Source organism: Bombina bombina, chromosome 10, assembly GCF_027579735.1.
Source record: "Bombina bombina isolate aBomBom1 chromosome 10, aBomBom1.pri, whole genome shotgun sequence".
Lineage (NCBI taxonomy): Eukaryota > Metazoa > Chordata > Amphibia > Anura > Bombinatoridae > Bombina > Bombina bombina.
Window position 1 is genome coordinate 138361040 of NC_069508.1, and position 21925 is coordinate 138382964.

A 21925-nucleotide genomic window follows, 5' to 3' on the forward strand; every position below is an offset into this window, starting at 1 on the left:
CTTTGTATAGTGCTGGGTGTTATTATACTGATGCAGATACCACTGATTCTATAACCAGCCCTCCTCTGGTTATACCCATGTGCCAGTGTCACTACTGTGTCATTATATAGCGCTGGGTGTTATTATAATGATACAGATACCACTGATTCTATAACCAGCCCTCCTCTGGTTATACCCATGTGCCAGTGTCACTACTGTGTCATTATATAGCGATGGGTGTTATTATAATGATGCAGATACCACTGATCCTATAACCAGCCCTCCTCTGGCTATACCCATGAGCCAGTGTCACTACTGTGACATTATATAGTGCTGGGTGTTAAACTGATGCAGATACCACTGATCCTATAACCAGCCCTACTCTGGCTATACCCATGAGCCAGTGTCACTACTGTGTCATTATATAGTGCTGGGTGTCAAACTGATGCAGATACCACTGATCCTATAACCAGCCCTCCCTCCTCTGGCTATACCCATGAGCCAGTGTCACTACTGTGTCATTATATAGTGCTGGGTGTTATACTGATGCAGATACCACTGATCCTATAACCAGCCCTCCTCTGGCTATACCCATGAGCCAGTGTCACTACTGTGTCATTATATAGTGCTGGGTGTTAAACTGATGCAGATACCACTGATCCTATAACCAGCCCTCCTCGGGCTATACCCATGAGCCAGTGTCACTACTGTGTCATTATATAGTGCTGGGTGTTAAACTGATGGATACCACTGATCCTATAACCAGCCCTCCTCTGGCTATACCCATGAGCCAGTGTCACTACTGTGTCATTATATAGTGCTGGGTGTGTTATACTGATGCAGATACCACTGATTCTATAACCAGCCCTCCTCTGGTTATACCCATGTGCCAGTGTCACTACTGTGTCATTATATAGCGATGGGTGTTATTATAATGATGCAGATACCACTGACCCTATAACCAACCCTTTTCTGGCTATACGCATGCGCCAGTTTCACTACCGTATCTTTGTATAGAGCTGGGTGTTATTATACAGATGCAGATACATATCCAGTATTTCACTTAGGCTTTATTTATTCAATAACTTATCACCCAATATCGCTAGCAGTCTCTTGACAAGCCATAACTTTATTCACACTACATTTTTTTTTTTCTTCCTATTATTTAATCAGAAAGAAAAGATATACTAAGGTTGTGGCGGACACTGCAAGGGTTAGTCACGGACACCAGTGTCCATGTACGGACACCTTGCCTATCCCTGGTCACAGATGATAACGCGCAATCTTAAACCCTCCCACTCCCATCCTGTGCTCCTGACATCCTGGGCAGCAGTGGTGTGCTGGCGTTATGGCTCGGTGTCTCTCCTGTCCGGCTGCACTCTCCATGTTAAACTCGCTGCTCCTGAGTGCAGTTTTAAGTGGGGAGTCATGATCATCCCGGCGGTGGCTTAGGATGTCTGCGGTGGCTTAGCATGTTGGCAGCGGCCAGTGGAGTCTCCAGGAAACCCTCCCTGTACCAAACACTGTGCTTCTGCTTCCGCCTAACCACAACCTGTTCAAGCTAGGGTACTTACAGTATGCCGGTATTTGTATATTGTTTTTGGGCAACATCCCGAGTATAGGCCGCACCCCTAATTTAAAGACTTGCATTAGGGGAAAAAAGTGTGGCCTATACTCGGGACAATACGGTATATAGAAAATGACTCACCACACAACTAATACTTATAAAGAATGAGCTACATGATAATAAAGAGCAATTTAACAAATTAACATTTACAATAACAGTAAAAATAATTGTTAGAAATATACTGCTTTTTCCACTTTAAAATTCTCCAGTGACTCAAAATAATATTCACATAAGGTGATAAAAACATTCAACCGTGATACTAGGGATGGGTGAATGTTTTGCAACATTTGAAAAATGAAACAAATTTGAGCACATTTGTTCGTTCATTTCGAATTTTGAATGTTTGAACCACATTCTAACATTCTTTAATGTAATAGTATTTATAATGCTTTCTTTAAATGTTATATTTGATTCAAATTTTTCTAATAATTATTAGGGATGGGCGAATGTTTCGCAACATTCGAAAAACGGCACAAATTTTAACACATTTGTTCGTTCGAATCGAATTTCGAATGTTTACATAACATTCTAACATTCGATTTTCGAATGTTCGGTTTCGAATTTTACGATTACATTCGAAAATATTCTTTTCGAAAAATTTGAATTTAGATTGTAATAGTATTTCTAATGCTTTTTCTTTAAATGTAATATTCGAATTATGCAATATTCAAATTCGAAAAATTCGAATTTAGATTGTAATAGTATTTCTAATGCTTTTTCTTTAAATGTAATATTCGAATTATGCAATACGTGTATTCAAATTCGAAAAATTTGAATTTAGATTGTAATAGTATTTCTAATGCTTTTTCTTTAAATGTAATATTCGAATTATGCAATATTCGAATTTGAAAAATTTGAATTTAGATTGTAATAGTATTTCTAATGCTTTTTCTTTAAATGTAATATTCGAATTATGCAATACGTGTATTAGAATTCGAAAAATGCGAATTTAGATTGTAATAGTATTTCTAATGCTTTTTCTTTAAATGTAATATTCGAATTATGCAATATTCGAATTCGAAAAATTTGAATTTATATTCAAATTCGAAAAATTCGAATTTATAGGTTTGTAATAGTATTTCTAATGCTTTCTTTAAATGTAATATTCAAATTATGCAATATTCTATATGGAAACATTTGAAATGATATATTTGTATCTATTATGTATCAATTTACTAGATTCCCGCCCTACCACATGAACTATTGAACTTCTGAATAGTTTTTGTTAAATAGAATGTTAAATTCGAAATTTCGAATGTGGACATTCGATATAATTATAAATATTCGAATTCGAAAGTGACATTCGAAAACTGTAAATAACATTAGATTTTCGAATTTTTAAGAATATTCGTTCTTATCGACATTCGGATTTAGAATTCGAATTTCGGTAATAACATTCGTTCTACATTCGAAATTCGAAAATTTACACATTCGCCCATCCCTAAATTAATTATGCAATATTCAAAATAGAAACATTCGGATTGATATATTTGTATCTATTATGTATCAATTTACAAAATTCCCTACCACATGAACTATTGAACTTCTGAATAGTATTTGTAAAATCGAATGTTACATTCGAAATTTTGACTGCGGATATTCGATTCAGTTATAAACATTTGAATACGAAAGTAACATTTGATTACAGAATTTTAATGGATTTTCATTCTTATCAACATTCAAATGCCCAAATGAATGTCCACAGTACTATTCGTTCTACCAAACGAATTACACTTCGCTCAGCCCTACATAATACAGGCAAAAAATGGTTGGGGTTTTGTTGACGTCAAATGTCACCTGTGACATTACTTTGTGATTGTTACATAGATGACCAAATTATTAGCATAACCCTAATATTGAACTACAAAAATCTTGATTTAGAGGATTTGTACACACCATATAGCAGTCTTGTTTGTGTAAAACTGTCTACAAAAGGCAGGAGACAAACACAAAGAATCAGAGGCAATTTCTATTTTAAAACACTAGGGGCCAATCCAAATTTAAAAGTGGAGCACAATATTACTCTTACGGAAGCGCGTAAATGGGCTGGCTTTTAACCTTCCATTCCTGCTTTTTCAAATAAATATAGCAAGAGAATGAAGAAAAATAGATAATAGGAATAAAATAGAAAGTTGATTAAAATTGCATGCTCTATCTGAATAATGAAAGAAAAAGTGTTTTGTATCCATTTAATGTACTCTCCTCTTTATTTTGGGGGCAATTTGGGCATCTTTTTATCTTTAACTAGAAGTCGAACCTCTGGTTTATTGTGCTTAGCGCAAAGTGAAACCACAAGCTTGCGGTGACATTAACCAGCCACTTGTAATGGCTGGTTCTTTAACATGCGGGTGCATATTAAGTTAGCGCTTCACTCGTAATCTGGACCTAGAAAGGGCAAATTGACCACATGCAGGCTTCTCTGTGTGCCATATAACTTTACCTTCTAACAAAAGCGAAGCAAACTAATTGTTTTTTTCTGGTATAGTTATATTACTTGGCAGAATTTACAATTTCGGACGTCCTAAATATATTATCTCTGCTCTGTAGAATATATTATACTGTTAAAAATAAATATTTGGGTACATTTGCGTACGTTTAGTCTGAAGTTATCTGTTGTCCTGTATTCAATGCACAACAAAAATATAAAGGCATTATTATGGTGAAATGTCTTTGAAGTGTTTAGGAATCTAAAGTAAATGAATGATTATTTAAAAACAGTTCCAACAGCTTTAGTTTTTGAGTTACGCTGCATAATTATTTATGCAAATGTATTTTAATTAGCATGGCGGGTATTTCTTCTAAGAAAATGTGGCACATTAAAGCCTATTCATATATTTGTAGATAAATTCTTTGATGGTTTTTTTTTTTTTCCATTTGGGACATAAACTACCCCATATTGTCTAACAAAGACTTTAAATTATAACAGAAAATAAACAGAAAGGTAATTTTGAGAAATCCCAGTTTTCTAGATTAATTTTCTGCTACACCTTACTCTAATGAGGCTTATAATTTCCATGAGATATAAATTGCAAAGCAATTATGTAAAATCCTGCACATCTCAAGCCCAAAGATATAATAGTGATAAGATTAGAAGGAATTGCTTTGTAGATCTAGCATTGCATATTAAATGTGAGTTACTGGTTGTTATTTTTCAAAGAGAGGTAAATTTGAAGTTAAAAATATAGTGATAAATTAGTTAAAACGTTGTGCACCTCTAGTGCATGAAATGGAAGGAAATTTATCAAAGAGTGTGAAACTGCTTTGGCTTTAAAAAATAGAATCTAAGAAAAATATTATGAAGAAACAATGAACACAAAGTAAATTTAAAGGGTCATGGAACTCTGTATAAAAATGTCATGATTAAGAGAACATACAAGTTTAAAAAAAAAATCCTGTATACTTTTATAAGTATCTAAGCCTCTGCAGACTGTCCCTTATCTCAGTTATTTTACAGACTTGCATTCTATCCAATCAGTGTCCTCTCAAAAGTAACTCCACAGGTGTGAGCACAATGGTATCTATATGGCACAAATGAACTAATGCCCTCTAGGTTGGTTCAAGATTCCAGTTATTTATAAACCCTGCTTAACAAGATGGATATCTAAATGTCTCTGCTCACCCCCACTATCTTGCAAGTAGACATTTGCATTCCTATTCAGACAAATTTAAGAAAAACAAAACAGAATTTCCCATATTCGTTGCATTTGTCCATAAACTACAAGCAAGCGGTTCTTTGAAGAAAAAACAAATTAATGAATGAAAGAAGAAAATTTGGCTGATTCTGCAAAGGCTTTTGTGCTGGCATAAAAAGGTTTTTAAATGTATACTATTCAATAACAATCCAGCAGTACTTATGCCAGTTAATTCATTCTTGTGTCAGCCAATAAGTATGTAAGTTTCTTTTTTTGTTCCTGACAACCCTCATATAAAAAAATAATATTTAAAAAAACAATCATTTTTTGTGCTTCTGTTGGCTTATAGCAGTAGCGTACGACTTAAACCTTTTTTAAGTTTGAGCTGTTGTCCACTTGCTTCTTTGATGTCCCATTGATCCTCACTATTGAAAGTAGCAGAGGAACAGATTTTAATTGAATAAAAATCCAAAATTCCAAACAACCCCATGAATGAATATTGTACAAAAAAATGTTTTTGTCTGTGCACATTTTCTTGCAAACACACTTGCAAAATAAATATTATACAATTAGCAGGTTTTTTTGTTTACCTTGTAAGTCGCCATATGGAGCGCAGTAAATCCATTTCTTGTTAGCCTGGATGGGCGTAATCCTTTAAGCATGAGAGTTCGAATATGCGATTTGTTACCTGTGTAATTTACATGCAGTGTTATAAACAGTTCTCTTTTTTCTGTGTACAGAGGTGAAAATATAATTGGCATAGAAATACATTTTAGGTGCTGCAGCATAGGAAGCAGTAAACAAGAAAATGTTCAATAGTTCAAACTTTCATATTTTACGTGATAAAGTGATGGAAGAAAATGTAAGTGGTTTAAAGGGACACTAAACCCAAATTTCTTTCTTTTGTGATTCAGATAGAGCGTACAATTTTTACGCAACTTATTTACTCCTATTATCAATTTTTCTTCGTTCTCTTGCTATCTTTATTTAAAAAGCAAGAATGTAAAGCTTAAGAGCTGGTCCATTTTTGGTTGAGAACCTGGCTTATGCTTGCTTATTGGTTTGCTAAATGTAGCCACCAATAAGCAAGCACTATCCAGGGTGCTGAACCTAAAATGGGCTGGCTCCTTTGCTTTGCATTCCTGCTTTTTAAATAAAGATAGCAAGAGAACAAAGAAAAATTGAAAGTAGGAGTAAATTAGAGAGATGCTTAAAATTGCTGCTCTATCTGAATCATGGAAGAAAAAAAATTGGTTTTAGTGTCCCTTTTAAAGCTAAATATAAAGCTTTGGATATGCATTAAAGGGACAGTAAAGCCAAAATTAAACTTTTATGAAAATAGTCTTTGTTCTTTTGACAATATTTGTTGAAAAGTCAGTTCCAAAGCAGCAATGCTCTACTAGGAGTTAGTTGATAAAATCAGGCGAACCAATGACAAAAGGCATATAAGTGCAGCGACCAATCAGCTAGCACCTAGTAGTGCATTGCTGCCCCTGAGCCTATCTAGAAATACACTTCAACAAAGGATACCAAGAGAATGTAGAACATTTAATTAAAAAAAAAGTAAAATTGAAAGTTTAATATTGGATGCACTATCTGACCCATGAAAAGTAAAAATTTTATTTTACTGACCGTTTGCTTATTCATGTAGAAATTTATATTCAAAAAATATTCCCTACTTGGATAATGTTGAGCTGCATGTTTTTATCTGAAAAATATTGTTTCAGTATCTTCGAAGCAGGAAGTCTCATTATAATGCCAACAGAATTAGGTAGGCTTGTCTATCTATTTGCACTTGTGTGCGAGGTCTTGATGTTGTTTTAAATTGTGGTACAATGGGGTCCCAGCGGCTGATGGAGAGAACTCCCGTTAACTTCCAGCAGCTGAAAGAGGAATACCCTGCCTTGCAGTTTCTCATTTATTTACTGTGACATTAACCCCTTACTTGCCAGGGTCTAAAGCATTGGCTGGTACTTTGTCTTGTTAATGCAGAGTGCTGGCGAGCGACACTGAAGGGATTAGAGCACTAATGGCTCTGACTTTTCACTGCCACCCCCCACAGCTATATATTCTCTCCAGCAAGGGACTGGAAAATATTTTGACTGACGTATAGGTGAATAGTTGTGTGGAGGACAGTCTCTCACTGAGCCTTTAAATCAGGGATGGGGAACAGATGTTTCAGAACTACATTTCCCATGATGCTCAACTGGATTTCAGAGTGCCTAAGCATCATGGTTAATGTAGTTCTGAAACATGAGTGCCAAGGTTCCCCATCCCTGCTTTAAATCATTGTCTGTGAGAATATGGGCTGCATTATTTAAAGTAAGTATTGTTTCTTTCAATAAAACACAGGTGTGTGTGTGTGTTATTGTTACCAGATGCTGCATTTTAAATAGCGGATGGTCATTATTTCATGGGTGTTTCATGTGTTTGGCTGCCAACTTGATTTTAAAAAATGGCATGAAAGGGACATTAAATACAAACTACATTTATTTTCATGTTACAGATAGAATCATTTTTAACAACTTTCCAGGTTACTTCTGCTATCTAATTTACTTTGTTCTTTGGTATCCTTTGTTAAAAAGCATATCTAGGTAGGCTCAAAAGAAGCAGTGCACTACTGGGAACTAGCTGCTGATTGGTGGCTGCACATATATACCTCATGTCATTGGCTCACCAACTGTGTCCCTTTAAAGGGCCATAATAGTTGAAAAATTACATGCTTTAATTCCTTAGAGCATGTAATTTTAAGACAATTGACCCTGCACTACTGTGTGTTTAACCCCTGCAAAAGGGTTAAACACACAGTAGAAGTAACATTTGGGACCCATAGAGCACTGCTGGTCCTGAGTGGAACCGGCTGCTGATCCAATCAGCTGAGATGTGGATGATTCAGATGTGGAACCAGCACTGCTGATTGAATTTCCAGAGCCGTACTTCTACTGTGTGCTAAACCCCTTTGCAGTGGTTAAATACACAGAAGTGCAGGGTCTAGTCTTAAAGGACAGTCTACTCCAGAATTTGTATTGTTTAAGACAAATAATCCCTTTATTACCCATCCACCAGTTTTGCATAAACAACACTGTTATATTAATATACTTTTTTACCTCTGTGATTGCCTTATATCTAAGCCCTTGCAGACCACCCCCATATTTCATTTCATTTGACGGACTTGCAGTTTAGCAAATCAGTGCTGACTCCAAGGTAAATCCACAGGAGTGAGAACAATGTTATCGATATGGTACACATGAAGTAGCGCTGTCTTACTGTGAAAAACTGTCAAATGCATTCAGATAAGAGGCAGCCTTAAAGGGCTTAGAAATTAGCATATGAGCCTACCTGGGTTTAGCTTTCAACTAAGAATACCAAGAGAACAAAACAAGAGAATACCAAGAGAACAATGTTATCTATATGACACTCATGAACTAGCAGTGTCTAATAGTAAAAAACTGTCAAAATATACTGATAACAGTCAGTTCAACGACTTAGAAATTAGCATTTGAGCTTACTTAGGTTTAGAATTCTACAAAGAATACCAAGAGAACAAAGTAAATTTGATGATAAAAGTAAATTGGAAAGTTGTTTAAAATTACATGCCCTATCTAAATCATGAAAGTTTAATTTTGACTAGACTGTCCCTTTACCCTTACAAGCTACCTGATTAACCCCTTCACTGCCGGGAATAATAGAAGTGTAGTGATCAGCTGTAATTAGAAGCATTATAATTACCAAAAAACAATGTGTCTGCTATTTCTGAACAAAGGGGATCCCAGAGAAGCTTTTACAAATCATTTGTGTCATGATTGCACAAGCGGTATGTAAATCATTTTAGTGAGAAACCCAAAGTTTGTGAAAAAGTTAACAATTTTTTTTTATATGATCACATTTGGCTGTGAAATAGTGGCATGAAAAATACCAAAATGGGCCTAGATCAATACCTTTAGTTGTCTTCTTGAAAAAAATATATAGTTTTGTAAGGTAAATAAAACCAAGGCGGGGGGCGGAGCGACGCATCTTGGAGGAGCTCCTGATCTATATACAACATATATGAGCCTCTTTTAGGTTAGGTAGGATATTTACGATTCTTTGGTGATCATAACTTTAAAAGTTTGTTGTGGAGTATGAGCCTATCTGAGTTGGTTCTTTAGCCTAAGCTGTTTAGCCAAACTAAGCGACTCTGTCTGACAGGCCGCAGTGTTTTAAGCTACCGCACATTCCCCCCCTCCCCAGGCAACTGGGTTACGAGTAGTCCTACTTGACTACACACTCTGTTTAGAGATGGATGCCGATACTTGGGAAAAGGAGGACACTATCCTCGAGATGTTTAACGAACATTATGCTGGACTGCGTGACTTAATTGTGCAGTGTTTCGCAAGTTGCTCGTCTCCACGTGGCCCCCAAGATGGCGACCGAGAACTAAAGGCCATCCCAGAACAAAACGTGGAATCTCTTATAGAACTGGTCTCAGAGGAAGCTGCCCCGTTCTACACTAACAATGTTGACACGGGCAAATTTGTGTGCCAGGATGCAGACGAACGAGATGTTGCTTCCCAGTACAAGGGGGAGACAGTTCAGATGTGCCTAACATGGGGAATACCTGCAGAGAATTTATGATGCTGAGGAGACCCCTGCAGCTCGATGGTGGCGGCTCAGACTCACAGAGACCCGCGCTTCCCATGGCAGGAGATGTGCTTACCCTTGGCTCTCAAGGGAGACGGTCTGTTGGTGTGCGCATCCCAACTCTTCATAACCACACTGAGGACGCATCTAAGCTTGACTGGTACACAGTGGAGGAGCCGGGTTCAGAATTGGGTCGCTTATTCCTTTCTCAGTGGCCTAGCGGGGACTACTACTTACAGAATGCAGCTGACGGCTCCTTAACGCTGGGCATGCTTTGGATGCAGGAGACAATTGCTCACAAGAACATCCCTGTTAGAAAATGCGGGCCGAGCCACACAGCGGCTCTTGCAAGGCCCGTCATCGGCCTGGGAAACTTCATCACATCTCACTGGTTTCCTAGGTCCGGAGTGGGCTAACATCCTAATTCAGAACTAAGGCTTGGTAAGCGCATTACTTCCTTGTGGTCTTATACAATTCCCCCAAGTCTTCATCTTTAATGTTTTGCCTACCAATACCAATACATAGCAATTCCTTTGGCCCCTATACATGGTGATTTCGTGCTCAGAGACCTGAGGACTTTATGTGACTTTCCTTGCCCCAACTAGAGCTCTGGAGAAATACACACTCTCATTGTTTGTATTGAGTCTCCGTGGTTCAGTGCAATTGTATGTCTCTTCTCAGGATTATATACTAGCCTCTCTAGGTAACCCATGAGTTATGAATGCTACTACATATTCAGTTGTATACATTACAAGAGTCTATATTATGTTTATTGCTATCTGTGTGCATCAAGTAGTCTTCAATTTTTTGACTTCCTACTCAATGCTGCTCTAGTTTATGTTTTGAAGGTTCTGGGCTGGATATTAGATTGTAGCCTGCTACTTGCCCTTTCCATTCTAAGGATTAGGTTTGCTTTAATATTGCATTCTTCAATCTAGAGCTATATTATGCTATGTAATATATTTGTATTACTCAGATGCTCCCCTGAAGGGTTAAAGAGGGAAGGCCCTATTACTCACACACAGATACACTGTATGCCTTGATGTATCACACACATATAGCATTTTAATCTAGATACAGATAGGAATACTCAATGTTTAGCAATCTCACTTTTATTGTGACAGCGGACTGGTCTGGTGATCCCCACGTTATATACCCTCAGTATTTGCTAGAAGTGAAATCCTGAATGTACTGTTGGGAGTCATATGTATATTTGTCCCTGGTCTATAGTCTTCCTATGTATGACCACCTGACATGATGCTGTCCTCAAACTACTGTTCATTGTGCATTTACTTCTCACAATACTATTATCACTATAGTTCTAAAGGTCCATGGGAGGCCCTATATGTTCCACTGTTATTACTATATTGTTATGTGTTTTTGGACTGAGCGATTTATATCTTATATAAGCTAGATGTATGTGTCATATTTAGGATTTCTATGCCACAATAGTCCATAAAAGGTCCAAAAGGGTCCTTGTATTGATGCAACCTTCCCGCTATCTTGCATTTGGGGTCCACAAGTGGCCCATTTTGTTATTTTGTTTGTTTCCCCTAAAATTCCCTATAATTTCTCATATTCTTTTTCAGGAGGTCCAAGAGAGGCCTCTATTCTCCATAGAGGGAAACCATCGTTTACGACTTTATATTATATTTCAAGGGGACTCTCCTTAAATTGAAAACCTGAGGTTATCTTATATTTGTATAATTGGGCGATTAAATGTTTGTATATTATGACACTTAATATGTATATTGTATGGTGATTTTTCTATGCTTTTCAAACCAGGTTTTTTTTTTTTCCTTAATAACCTCAATAAAAATAATAAAAAAAAAAAAAACAAGGCTCTATTTCTGTTTAAATGGAGTGAAAGAAAAAATGCTAAAAAAAATCCCTGTATTTTGGGCACATTCTTCTCTGAAATTCCCGGTAGCGAAGGGGTTAAAGGGACATGAAACCCAATTTTTTTCTTTTAGATTTCAGACAGAGCCTATAAATTTAAACTAATTGATCATATCTAGTCAGCCAACCAAATAGACAAATGTGTGCAGACACTAATCACCAACTAACTTCCACTAGTGTAGTATATGTGCATATTATTTTTAAAAATGAATACAAAGAGAACAAATTGCATTTGAAAATAGAAGTGCAATTAAAAGTGTCTTAACATTGCATGCTCTATTGGAATCATGCAAGATCATTTTGACTTTCCTATACCTTTAACGGTGACTTCATATATTTTCTATCTTTTATTACATTAGTGGAGAGAGACCGTTGAATGCTGCACCTCTCAAAATAAAGCAAATGTATCAGGAAACAAACAAAAGGTTAAGAAAAATCACACAACCAGTTGAGACACGAGATTACTCCTATTAAAATAAACATATTTTGATTGAAATTAAAAAAAAAACACGATGATCTAATGAATACAAAGTACTGAACTGATTTAGAATGGAAAAGTTTGAAGGAACAAAACATTCTTCACAACTAATTTGAATAAAAAGATTGGTCTGCTTATTCTACCATTTAATTCCTTCATTTGTTAGTCATTCCTTTTAAAATAGAAGTAGTATTTTTTTTATATAAAGTCACATACTCACCACCGCAGATGCAGCATAAATGAAGTAAAGAAAGACCGCTTTCTGTTCGATAGTTTAAATTGACTTTGCTGAAGGCTTCATCTGAGCTGCAAAATAAATTTTATAGCTGATCACACAAGCTTTATCTGTTGCAGAATTTTTTTTCTTACTTGCATGAAAATTAATCTGATTTACATGGATAACAATCTGATAGTAAATGTTGGAGAGTAAAACTCCTAGCACATCATAAATATAAACAAAAAAAAGTTCATCTACAGAAGAAAATGAATTATTAACAAGAAGTTTGCTTTATGCAAAGTGTAGTCTACTTGTGAATTCCATGATGAAAGACAGTTGGTGTGGCCAGCTGAGATTTACAACAGCACTGAGGGCCAGATTACTAGTGGTGCGCTGTTTTGCGCAAGTGATATCGGGTTTATCGCGGCTATTTGCGTGTGTCGGAAGGAGCGCTCGTATTACAAGTTTAAAGTGAATGTGAACGCGTTAACCTAATATTGATTTACATTAGGATGATTACTGCTACTTCAGAGCTCTGGTTCACTGTTACGCACAACAAAAAGTGTCACAAAACACATCAAAAATACATTTAAAAGTACATTTACACTCATAATAACACTATAAAACGTTATAAGGGCTCAAAGATATGAAGACTCCTGTGTTAGAAAAAACAAGGCATGGAAAGGGCTTTAAAGGGCCATGATACCCAAATGTTGAAACACTTGAAAGTGATGCAGCATAGCTGTAAAAAGCTGACTAGAAAATATCACCTGAACATCTCTATGTAAAAAAGAAAGATATTTTACCTCAAACTGTCCTAAGTATTCAAACTCCATTTCAAAGGACTTTAAGCAGCAAATCAGTATGCCTGTCCCGGGACACTCATGTTATTTCCCTATTCAGTTTAAGGAAGTTTACTATGAAATCTCATGAGAGTTAAGTCAAATCTCATGAGATCACAGTAAAAGAGTTGATAACCTCAGCACTGTTGATGCTGATTGGCTGCTGTTCATTTCTACATTTTTTTTTTACTTGCAGCTGGACAGCAGCTGAAGTATAACTTTTTACACAGCAGTTATTCTGGTGAGCTAAGGAAATTGTGAGGTAAAATATCTTCCTTTTTTACATAGAGATGCTCAGGTGATATTTTCCTGTCAGCTTTTTACAGTTATACTGCATCAGTTTCAAGTGATTTAGCATATGAGTATTATGTCCCTTTAACATAGAGATAAATACATACACATTTCTAAATATGTATATGTACTGTATGTATATACACTGTATATATGTGTGTGTGTGTACATATGTTTCTATCTATTTATATGTGTATTTACAGACATATATACACATATAAACACATAAATACATATGTATACATATATAGACATATACAATATACAAAAAACAGACAGTTTGTGAGATGTTATAACAAACAGACTGCAAAGAAAGGTAGAACAAATACTCCCTTCAAGGTAAAACCGCTGACTTCTCTCAGTCTCTCCCAAAAAGACTGTCAATAGGATATATATTTAGTGGTAGGGGGCGCAGGATCAGGGGTTCTTTCGTTTCAAGTGAAAAAGGTTGCTCACAACCTTCCAGCAATAAAGCTTCACAATTCAACTAGAAGTAAAAAACTTCCATGATGTACAGTATGTACACAGAATTCGAGTATATAAGTGCAGTATACTCACAAGTATAACATTCTGGTGTCCGCGATGTAGAGAAAAAATAACAGTCCTTCTATCATAAGAACAATGTTTATTTTAAAAACAGCTCAACGCATTTTAACGCACAAGGCATCTTTCTCAAGAGCAAGTTAAAGGCTTAAAATTAGAAGGACTGTTGTTTTTTTCTCGACATCGCTGACACCAAAATTTTATACTTTTGAGTATACTGCACTTATATACTCAAATTCTGTGTACATGGAAGGTTTTTTACTCCTAGTGGAATTATGAAGCTTTATTGCTAGAAGGTTGTGAGGAACCTTTTTCACTTGAAAAGAAGAACCTGCACCCCCTACCACTGAATCTATATATAGACACACACATATACTGTATATATACTGTAAGTGGATTGGAGCCCTTTGAAGTTAAGTAGATGAAAACATGTAAAAGCATATTTATGCAATATTCATACTTAATAAATACTGTGTATTTACTGTAAATATTTCACATTCCAATGTTCTGCAAAAAGCAGAACATGTTGTATGTATTTATAAATAGATATAATCAATCTACTTATCTATCTATCTATCTATCTATCTATATATATATATATATATATATAAATATATATATATATATATATATATATATATATATATATATATATATATATATATATATATATATATATATACAGTTGTATGCAAAAGTTTAAGCACCCCTGACAATTTCCATGATTTTCATTTATAAATAATTGGGTGTTTAGATCAGCAATTTCATTTTGATCTTTCAAACAACTGAAGGACACAGTAATATTTCAGTAGTGAAATTAGGTTTATTGGAATAACAGAAAATGTGCAATATGCATCAAAACGAAATTAGATAGGTTCATAAATTCGGGCACCCTTGTCATTTTGTTGATTTGAATACCTGTAACTACCTAGCACTGATTAATTGGAACACACAATTGGTTTGGTGAGCCCATTAAGCCTTGAACTTCATAGACAGGTGCATCCAATCATGAGAAAAGGTATTTAAGGTGGCCAATTGCAAGTTATTGTTCTCTTTTGCTCTCCTTTGAAGATTGGCAACATGGGGGCCTCAAAACAACTCTCAAATGACCTGAAAACAAAGATTGTTCAACATTATGGTTTAGGGGAAGGCTACAAAAAGCTATTGCAGTTATTTAAGCTGTCAGTGTCCACTGTGAGGAACATAGTGAGTAAATGGAAGACCACAGGCACAGTTCTTGTTAAGGCCAGAAGTGGCAGGCCAAGTCAAATATCGGAGAGGCAAAGGCAAAGGATGGTGAGAACGGTCAAAAACAGCCAACTGACCACCTCCAAAGACCTACAACATCATCTTGCTGCAGATGGTGTTACTGTGCATCATTCAACAATTCAGTGCACTTTGCACAAGGAGAAGCTGTATGGGAGAGTGATGCGGAAGAAGCCTTTTCTGCAAGCACGCCACAAACATAGTCGCTTAAGGTATAAGAAGGTACTGTGGACTGATGAAACAAAGATTGAGTTATTTGATCATAACAAGAGGTGTTATGCATGGTGGCAAAAGAACACAGCATTCCAAGACAAACACTTGCTACCCACAGTAAAATTTGGTGGATGTTCCATCATGCTGTGGGGCTGTGTGGCCAGTGCCAGTACTGGAAATCTTGTTAAAGTTGAGGGTCACATGGATTCCACTCAATATCAGCAGATACTTGAGAATAATGTTAAGGAATCAGTTGAAGTTATGCCAGGGCTGGACATTTCAACAAGACAATGACCCAAAACACTGCTCAAAATCTACTCTGACATTTATGCAGAGGAACAAGTACAATGTTCTGGAATGGCTATCCCAGTCCCCAGACCTGAATATCATTGAAAATCTGTGGGGTGATTTGAAGCAGGCTGTCCATGCTCGGCAATCATCAAACCTAACTGAACTGGAGATGTTTTGCAAGGAGGAATGGTCCAAAATACCTTCATCCAGAATCCAGACACTCATTACAGCCTATAGGAAGCGTCTAGAAGCTGTTATTTCTGCTAAAGGAGGCTCTACTAAATATTGATGCAATATTTCTGTTGAGGTGCCCAAATTTATGCACCTGTCTAATTTTGTTTTGATGCAAATTGCACATTTTCTGTTAATCCAATAAACCTCATTTCACTACTGAAATATTAATGTGTCCTTCAGTTATTTGATAGATCAAAATGAAATTGCTGATCCAAACACCCAATTATGTATAAATGAAAATCATAGAAATTGTCAGGGGTGCCTAAACTTTTGCATACGACTGTATGTGTATATATATATATATATATATATATACACACACACACACAGTATATATATATATATATATATATATATATATATATATATATATATATATAGATATAGATATAGATAGATAGATAGATAGATAGATAGATAGATAGATAGATAGATAGATAGATAGATAGATAGATAGATATTTTACCCAAAAAATCCGATATATCTAGAAATTTGTATTTATGAATAAATATAACATATTCTATGTGAAGAACATTGCAGCAAATTAGAAAGTGGTTTAAAACAGTATGCTCTATCTGAATCATCATAATTTTTTTATTTGTATTTTTATGTCCCTTTAATATATATATTAGATCTCTAGTTTTTAATCCCTTTATACTATTAGAATGGGATGTATATAACTGATCCAAGATTAAGCCAGATTATTGACCTTGGGAAGAAATGAGAGGAAGAAAATAAAAATAAAAAGCCTAGATTGCAGTTGGCACAATTATCAATGCAAACAATTAACCTGCTGCTAATGTTTGTATGTTTAGAATTGGAAGTGCTCATTTAATTAGCTGTTATCCTTGAGTTGATGAACATTAACTAAACTTACGTAATGAAGCTGGAACATGAATTAACAAATTACTTTGAAAACAAAACCACAGTGGAACAAGATCAGAACACATAAAAAAGGGGGGGGAAAAATAACAATGCATAAAAGTGTCTTAAAAATGGCTTCATATATACATCTTTCAAGGAAAACCTTAAAGGAAGACTCAAGTCAAAATAAACTTTTATAATTCAGAAAGAGCATGCAATTTTAAGACACATTCCAATTTACTTCCATTATAAAATTTTGCCCAATCTTTTAATATACACACTTTATGTGGAACAAGATTCTACTGAGCATGTGCACAAGCTCACAGGGTAAACGTATACTAGCTGTGATTGGCTGATGTTTGTCACATGACACAGGGTGCCAACAAAATAGGAGAAAAATACATTTGTCAGAAAAAAAAATCTACTGCTTATTTGAAATTCAGAGTAGGTGTTATTGCATTGTCTTTTTGTTATGCACTTGTTAACTATGCATTGAGTGGTCCTTTAATCATTGATATGTTTTAAAGTGGATTCCTTGTATAAAAGGATTATTAAAGTAAATAGCAAAAATGATTACCAGGGTCTGACATACTTGTCAACAGACCAGAAGCTTTTTAAAGTGACAAACACTAAATACAATTTATAAGAATGGTTTTGAGGTTATTTCCTACCTCCCTCTAGTCATGGCTGTCACCATGTTGAAATCTAGATTTCACTGCATTCCAATGCTGACTGGTTTCATATAATTATTATTATTATACTTTATTTATGAAGCGCCAACATATTCCGCAGCGCTGTCCAATGGTACAATTAATTTAAATAAAACAATGATATAAAACTTGTAAGAGACAGGACAAAATTTACAAACACATATACGAGGAATTGAGGGTCCTATTCCCGTGGGAACTTACAATCTAGAAGGGTAGGAGGTTGAGAAACAAGAGGTAAGGACTGCAAGATTGAGAAAGATTTTAATGCAGAGTTAGATTAGGGAAGAGAAATTAATTTATTATTGATTTGGGTGGTAGGCTTCTCTGAACAAAAAAGTCTTCAGGGAGCATTTAAAGGAAGAAAGATTAGGGCAAAGCCTGACAGCACGAGGGAGAGAGTTCCAGAGGATAGGTGCTGCATGACAGAATTCCTGCAGTCTAGCATGGGAAGAGGTGATATTTGAAGATGCAAAGAGCAGGTCATTGTTGGATCTTAGTGGGCGGGCTAGAGTATACTTGTGTATTAGAGAGGATAGGTAGTGGGGAGCGGCGTTGGTGAGAGCTTTGTATGTATGGGTGAGAATTTTGAATTTAATTCTGCTGTGAATGGGGAGCCAATGAAGGGACTTGCAGGGAGGTGCAGCAGATACAGAGTGACGGGAAATGTGGATTAGCCTGGCAGAGGCATTTAGGATGGATTGAAGTGGGGAGAGGCGGGAAAGAGGAAGGCCAGTAAGTAGGTTATTGCAGTAGTCAAGTCGGGAAATAACAAGGGATTGGATTATTTGCTTTGTGGTGTTAGCGCTCAGAAAAGGGCGAATCTTGGAAATATTGCATAGGTGGTTGCGGCAGGATGTAGAAAGCGATTGGATGTGAGGGACGAATGGTATATTTAAATAGAGAGGGTGCTATAAGCTATTAGATTTGAAAAATGATTATTCCTCAATACGTTTATATATGTTCTATTCCAGATCTAACACATGATAAATGATTAGGCAATAAAAAATCACAATCCTTTAATAACAAATCCTACATACAAAAACTCATGTCTTAATTCCACCAATGGCAATTCATTGACAACAAAATGATTAATAATCTTTTACGGATCCTTCAAACTTGAGGTTTTCAATAAGACACTTTTAAAACGTCAAAATATCCAAATTCATTCAAAATTCATTCAAAAATCATATTCATTCATTCATTCAAAAATTCATTCAAAAAGGGGCAAATGACTCAAAAATATAATAAAGATATAAAAAAAGATATAATAAAAAATATACATATATCAGTATTCAAGTCCGTCTGATTCTTGAATTAATTGCCGGCCCAAGGGGGCTTGATCAATAGCGCCAGTCCATTTTTTAATTAAATCAGAGTGGAGTTTGTTTAACAGTAATTAATTCAAGAATGAATATGATTTTTGAATGAATTTTGAATGAATTTGGATATTTTGTGGTTTTAAAAGTGTCTTATTAAAAACCTCATCTGTAAAAGATTATTAATCATTTTATTGTCAATGAATTGCCATTGGTGGAATTAAGGCATATGTGTCTTTGTATGTAGGATTTGTTATTAAAGGATTGTGATTTTTTATTGCCTAATCATTTATCATGTGTTAGATCTGGAATAGAACATATATAAACGTATTGAGGAATAATCATTTTTCAAACCTAATAGCTTATAGCGCCCTCTCTATTTAGTTCTGTTTATTCTTTAATATATAGCTACCTAGGAAGGAGGTAGTAAACAGAGAGTGGATTGATTGGGAAAGTTCAGCGCTTCATATCAAATTAATACTGAAGGATAGATTTAAGTCAAGTGTAACTCCGAGGCAGTGGACTTGGGGCGATGGGGAAATAGTGATGCCGTCGACAGGGATAGAGAAGTCAGAAGTCGGCATAGAGCTTGAGGGGGGCATTAGAAGGAGCTCAGTCTTGGACATGTTAATATTTAAGTGGTGAGAGGCCATCCAGGAAGAGATACCAGATAAGCAGTTGTTGATATGAGAAAGGACAGAGGGAGAGAGAGCAGTGGTGTAGAGGTAGATCTGAGTGTCATCAGCATAGAGGTGATATTTGAAGCCATAACTGTGAGATAGGTTTACCCAGTGAAGAAGTATAAATGGAGAAGAGTAGAGGACCCAGAACAGATCCTTGAGGTACTCCAACAGACAGAGGCATTAGAGAGGAAGAGTCGCCAGCAAATGACACAGAGAAAGACCTGTGAGAAAGATAGGAGTGTCTAAAAATCTAAGAAAGAGCAGTGTCATAGAGGCCCAAAGAGCTAAGGGTCTGTAGTAGGAGAGGGTGGTCAACTGTGTCGAAGGCAGCAGAGAAGTCAAGTAAGATGAGAATAGAGTAGTAGCCAAAACTTTTAGCAGAGGGAAGATTGTTAGTAACCTTGGTAAGGGCAGTCTCAGTTGAGTGTTTGGGGCAGAATCCAGATTGCAGGGGGTCAAGCAAGGAGTTGGTGGACAGGAAGTGAGTTAGGTGATTGTAAACTAGTTTTTCAAGGAGTTTTGATGTTAGTTGAAGCAGTGATATGGGGCAGTAGCTTTCAGGAGAATTAGGGTAGAGGGAGGGTTTTTTGAGTATGGGAGTGACGTTTGCGTGTTTGAAAGAAGATGGGAATGACCGGTAAAGAGAGATAGGTTGAAGATGTGAGTAAGAGTAGGAGTGAGGGTGGAAGACAGGGAGGGTATTAAATGGGAAGGGATAGGGTCGAGCGGGCAGGTAGTTTGGCGTGAGGAAGATAGTAACAAAGAAACTTAATTCTTAGTGGCTGGATGGAAGATGCAGAGGTTGGCAGAGGGAGTAACTGGGCCTGTTGTTGGAATATTGCAGGTTGGTAATGGGATGTTGCTTCAGATAGTACGTGTTTTGTTTAAAAAGTAGTCTGCCAGGTCTTGAGCGCTAAAGACAGACGGGGGTGGTGGAGCAGGTGGGTAGAGGAGAGAGTTAAAGGTGGAGAAGAGTCGTTTAGGGTTTGAGGAAAGAGTAGATATGAGAGAGGAGAAGTAGGTTTGCTTGGCTAAGTGAAGGGCAGAAGTGTATGAATGAAGAATATACTTATAGTGTATGAAATCAGGCTCAGAGTGAGTTTTCCTTCAGACACGCTCAGCAGTACTGGAGCATTTTTGCAAATAGCGTGTTTGCTGAGAGTGTCAGGGCTGTAACTGATGGTGTGATGTTTTGTGCAGTCAGTGAGGAGCAAGTGTGTCTAGTGCAGAGGAGAGAGTTTTGTTATAGTGGTCAGTAGCAAGATCAGGGCAGGTTATAGTGGAAGTGTGAGGGAGGAGATCTTGAATAATTTTTTAAAATTGGAGCAAATCCGCAGCATGTAGATTTCTACAGGTGCGGGGGTGGGATGGAGAAGTGGGGTTAGCTGTTGCATTTATATTATAGGTGACCAGGTGATGGTCTGAAATTGGAAAAAGGGTGACAGGTAAGGTCAGATATAGAGCAGAGGTAGGAAAATACCAGGTCGATGGAGTGTCCATCACGGTGAGTAGGGAATAGGGTGGATTGTGAGAGACCAAAAGGAGGATGTGAGTGAAAGAAGTTTAGAGGCAGCAGGGGCAGATGGGTTGTCAATTGGAATGTTGATGTCCCCAAGAATTAGGGTTGCAATCAATTCTTCTTTAGATACCTGCAGTGAAACCTAAATTCCAAAATGACGGCACCCATAATTAGAGGGAGGTGCATGAAATCTGTTTAGTGTTTAATTTTCCTTTTACAGCTTAATGCACTGACCAACTTGATTACCATGCTGATTGAAAGTGGTTTCAAGTAACAGGTCTGTGTTACTCATTATTCTAATACTTATATTGTGGTCTCTGTTAGAATCCCCATGTAAGATCTCTTGCAGATGTTTAAGAGCCTGTTTTATACAGACTTGGTCATCTTGGTACTGTGGGGGCTGGCAAATCTAGGCACCTCTTGTTACATCAGATTTAGGTTCCAGATCATTAGAAGGGCCTATATTAAGGGTATTAGACATTTAAGACCTATGACCCTGCAACTTTTGCTTTGGAGACCTTGGGGCGTAGACTCGGTCAAGTGAGCCTACAATCTTAAGTAGTGATGCAGCAGTGTTTATAGATTTATATTAGTTATACAGTTAATCACATAAATTAGTATCTGAAAATTATTTCATGTCAAATAATATCCATTAGCAATATATAATATTAGAACAATTACTAAAATGTGCTCATGAATCT

The 21925-nt window shown here is 36.4% G+C and overlaps 1 protein-coding gene across 1 annotated transcript in view; it reads right to left on the reverse strand.

Moving 5' to 3' along the window:
- Nucleotides 1-21925, reverse strand: part of TNNI3K (TNNI3 interacting kinase) — a 587433-nt gene that overhangs the window by 521623 nt on the left and 43885 nt on the right. Inside the window, exons 3-4 of the mRNA XM_053693350.1 lie at nucleotides 12456-12541; nucleotides 5829-5926 (exon numbers count right to left, since the gene is read on the reverse strand). Coding sequence (XP_053549325.1) covers nucleotides 5829-5926; nucleotides 12456-12541 — 184 coding nt within the window. The remainder of the gene's footprint in view (nucleotides 1-5828; nucleotides 5927-12455; nucleotides 12542-21925) is intronic.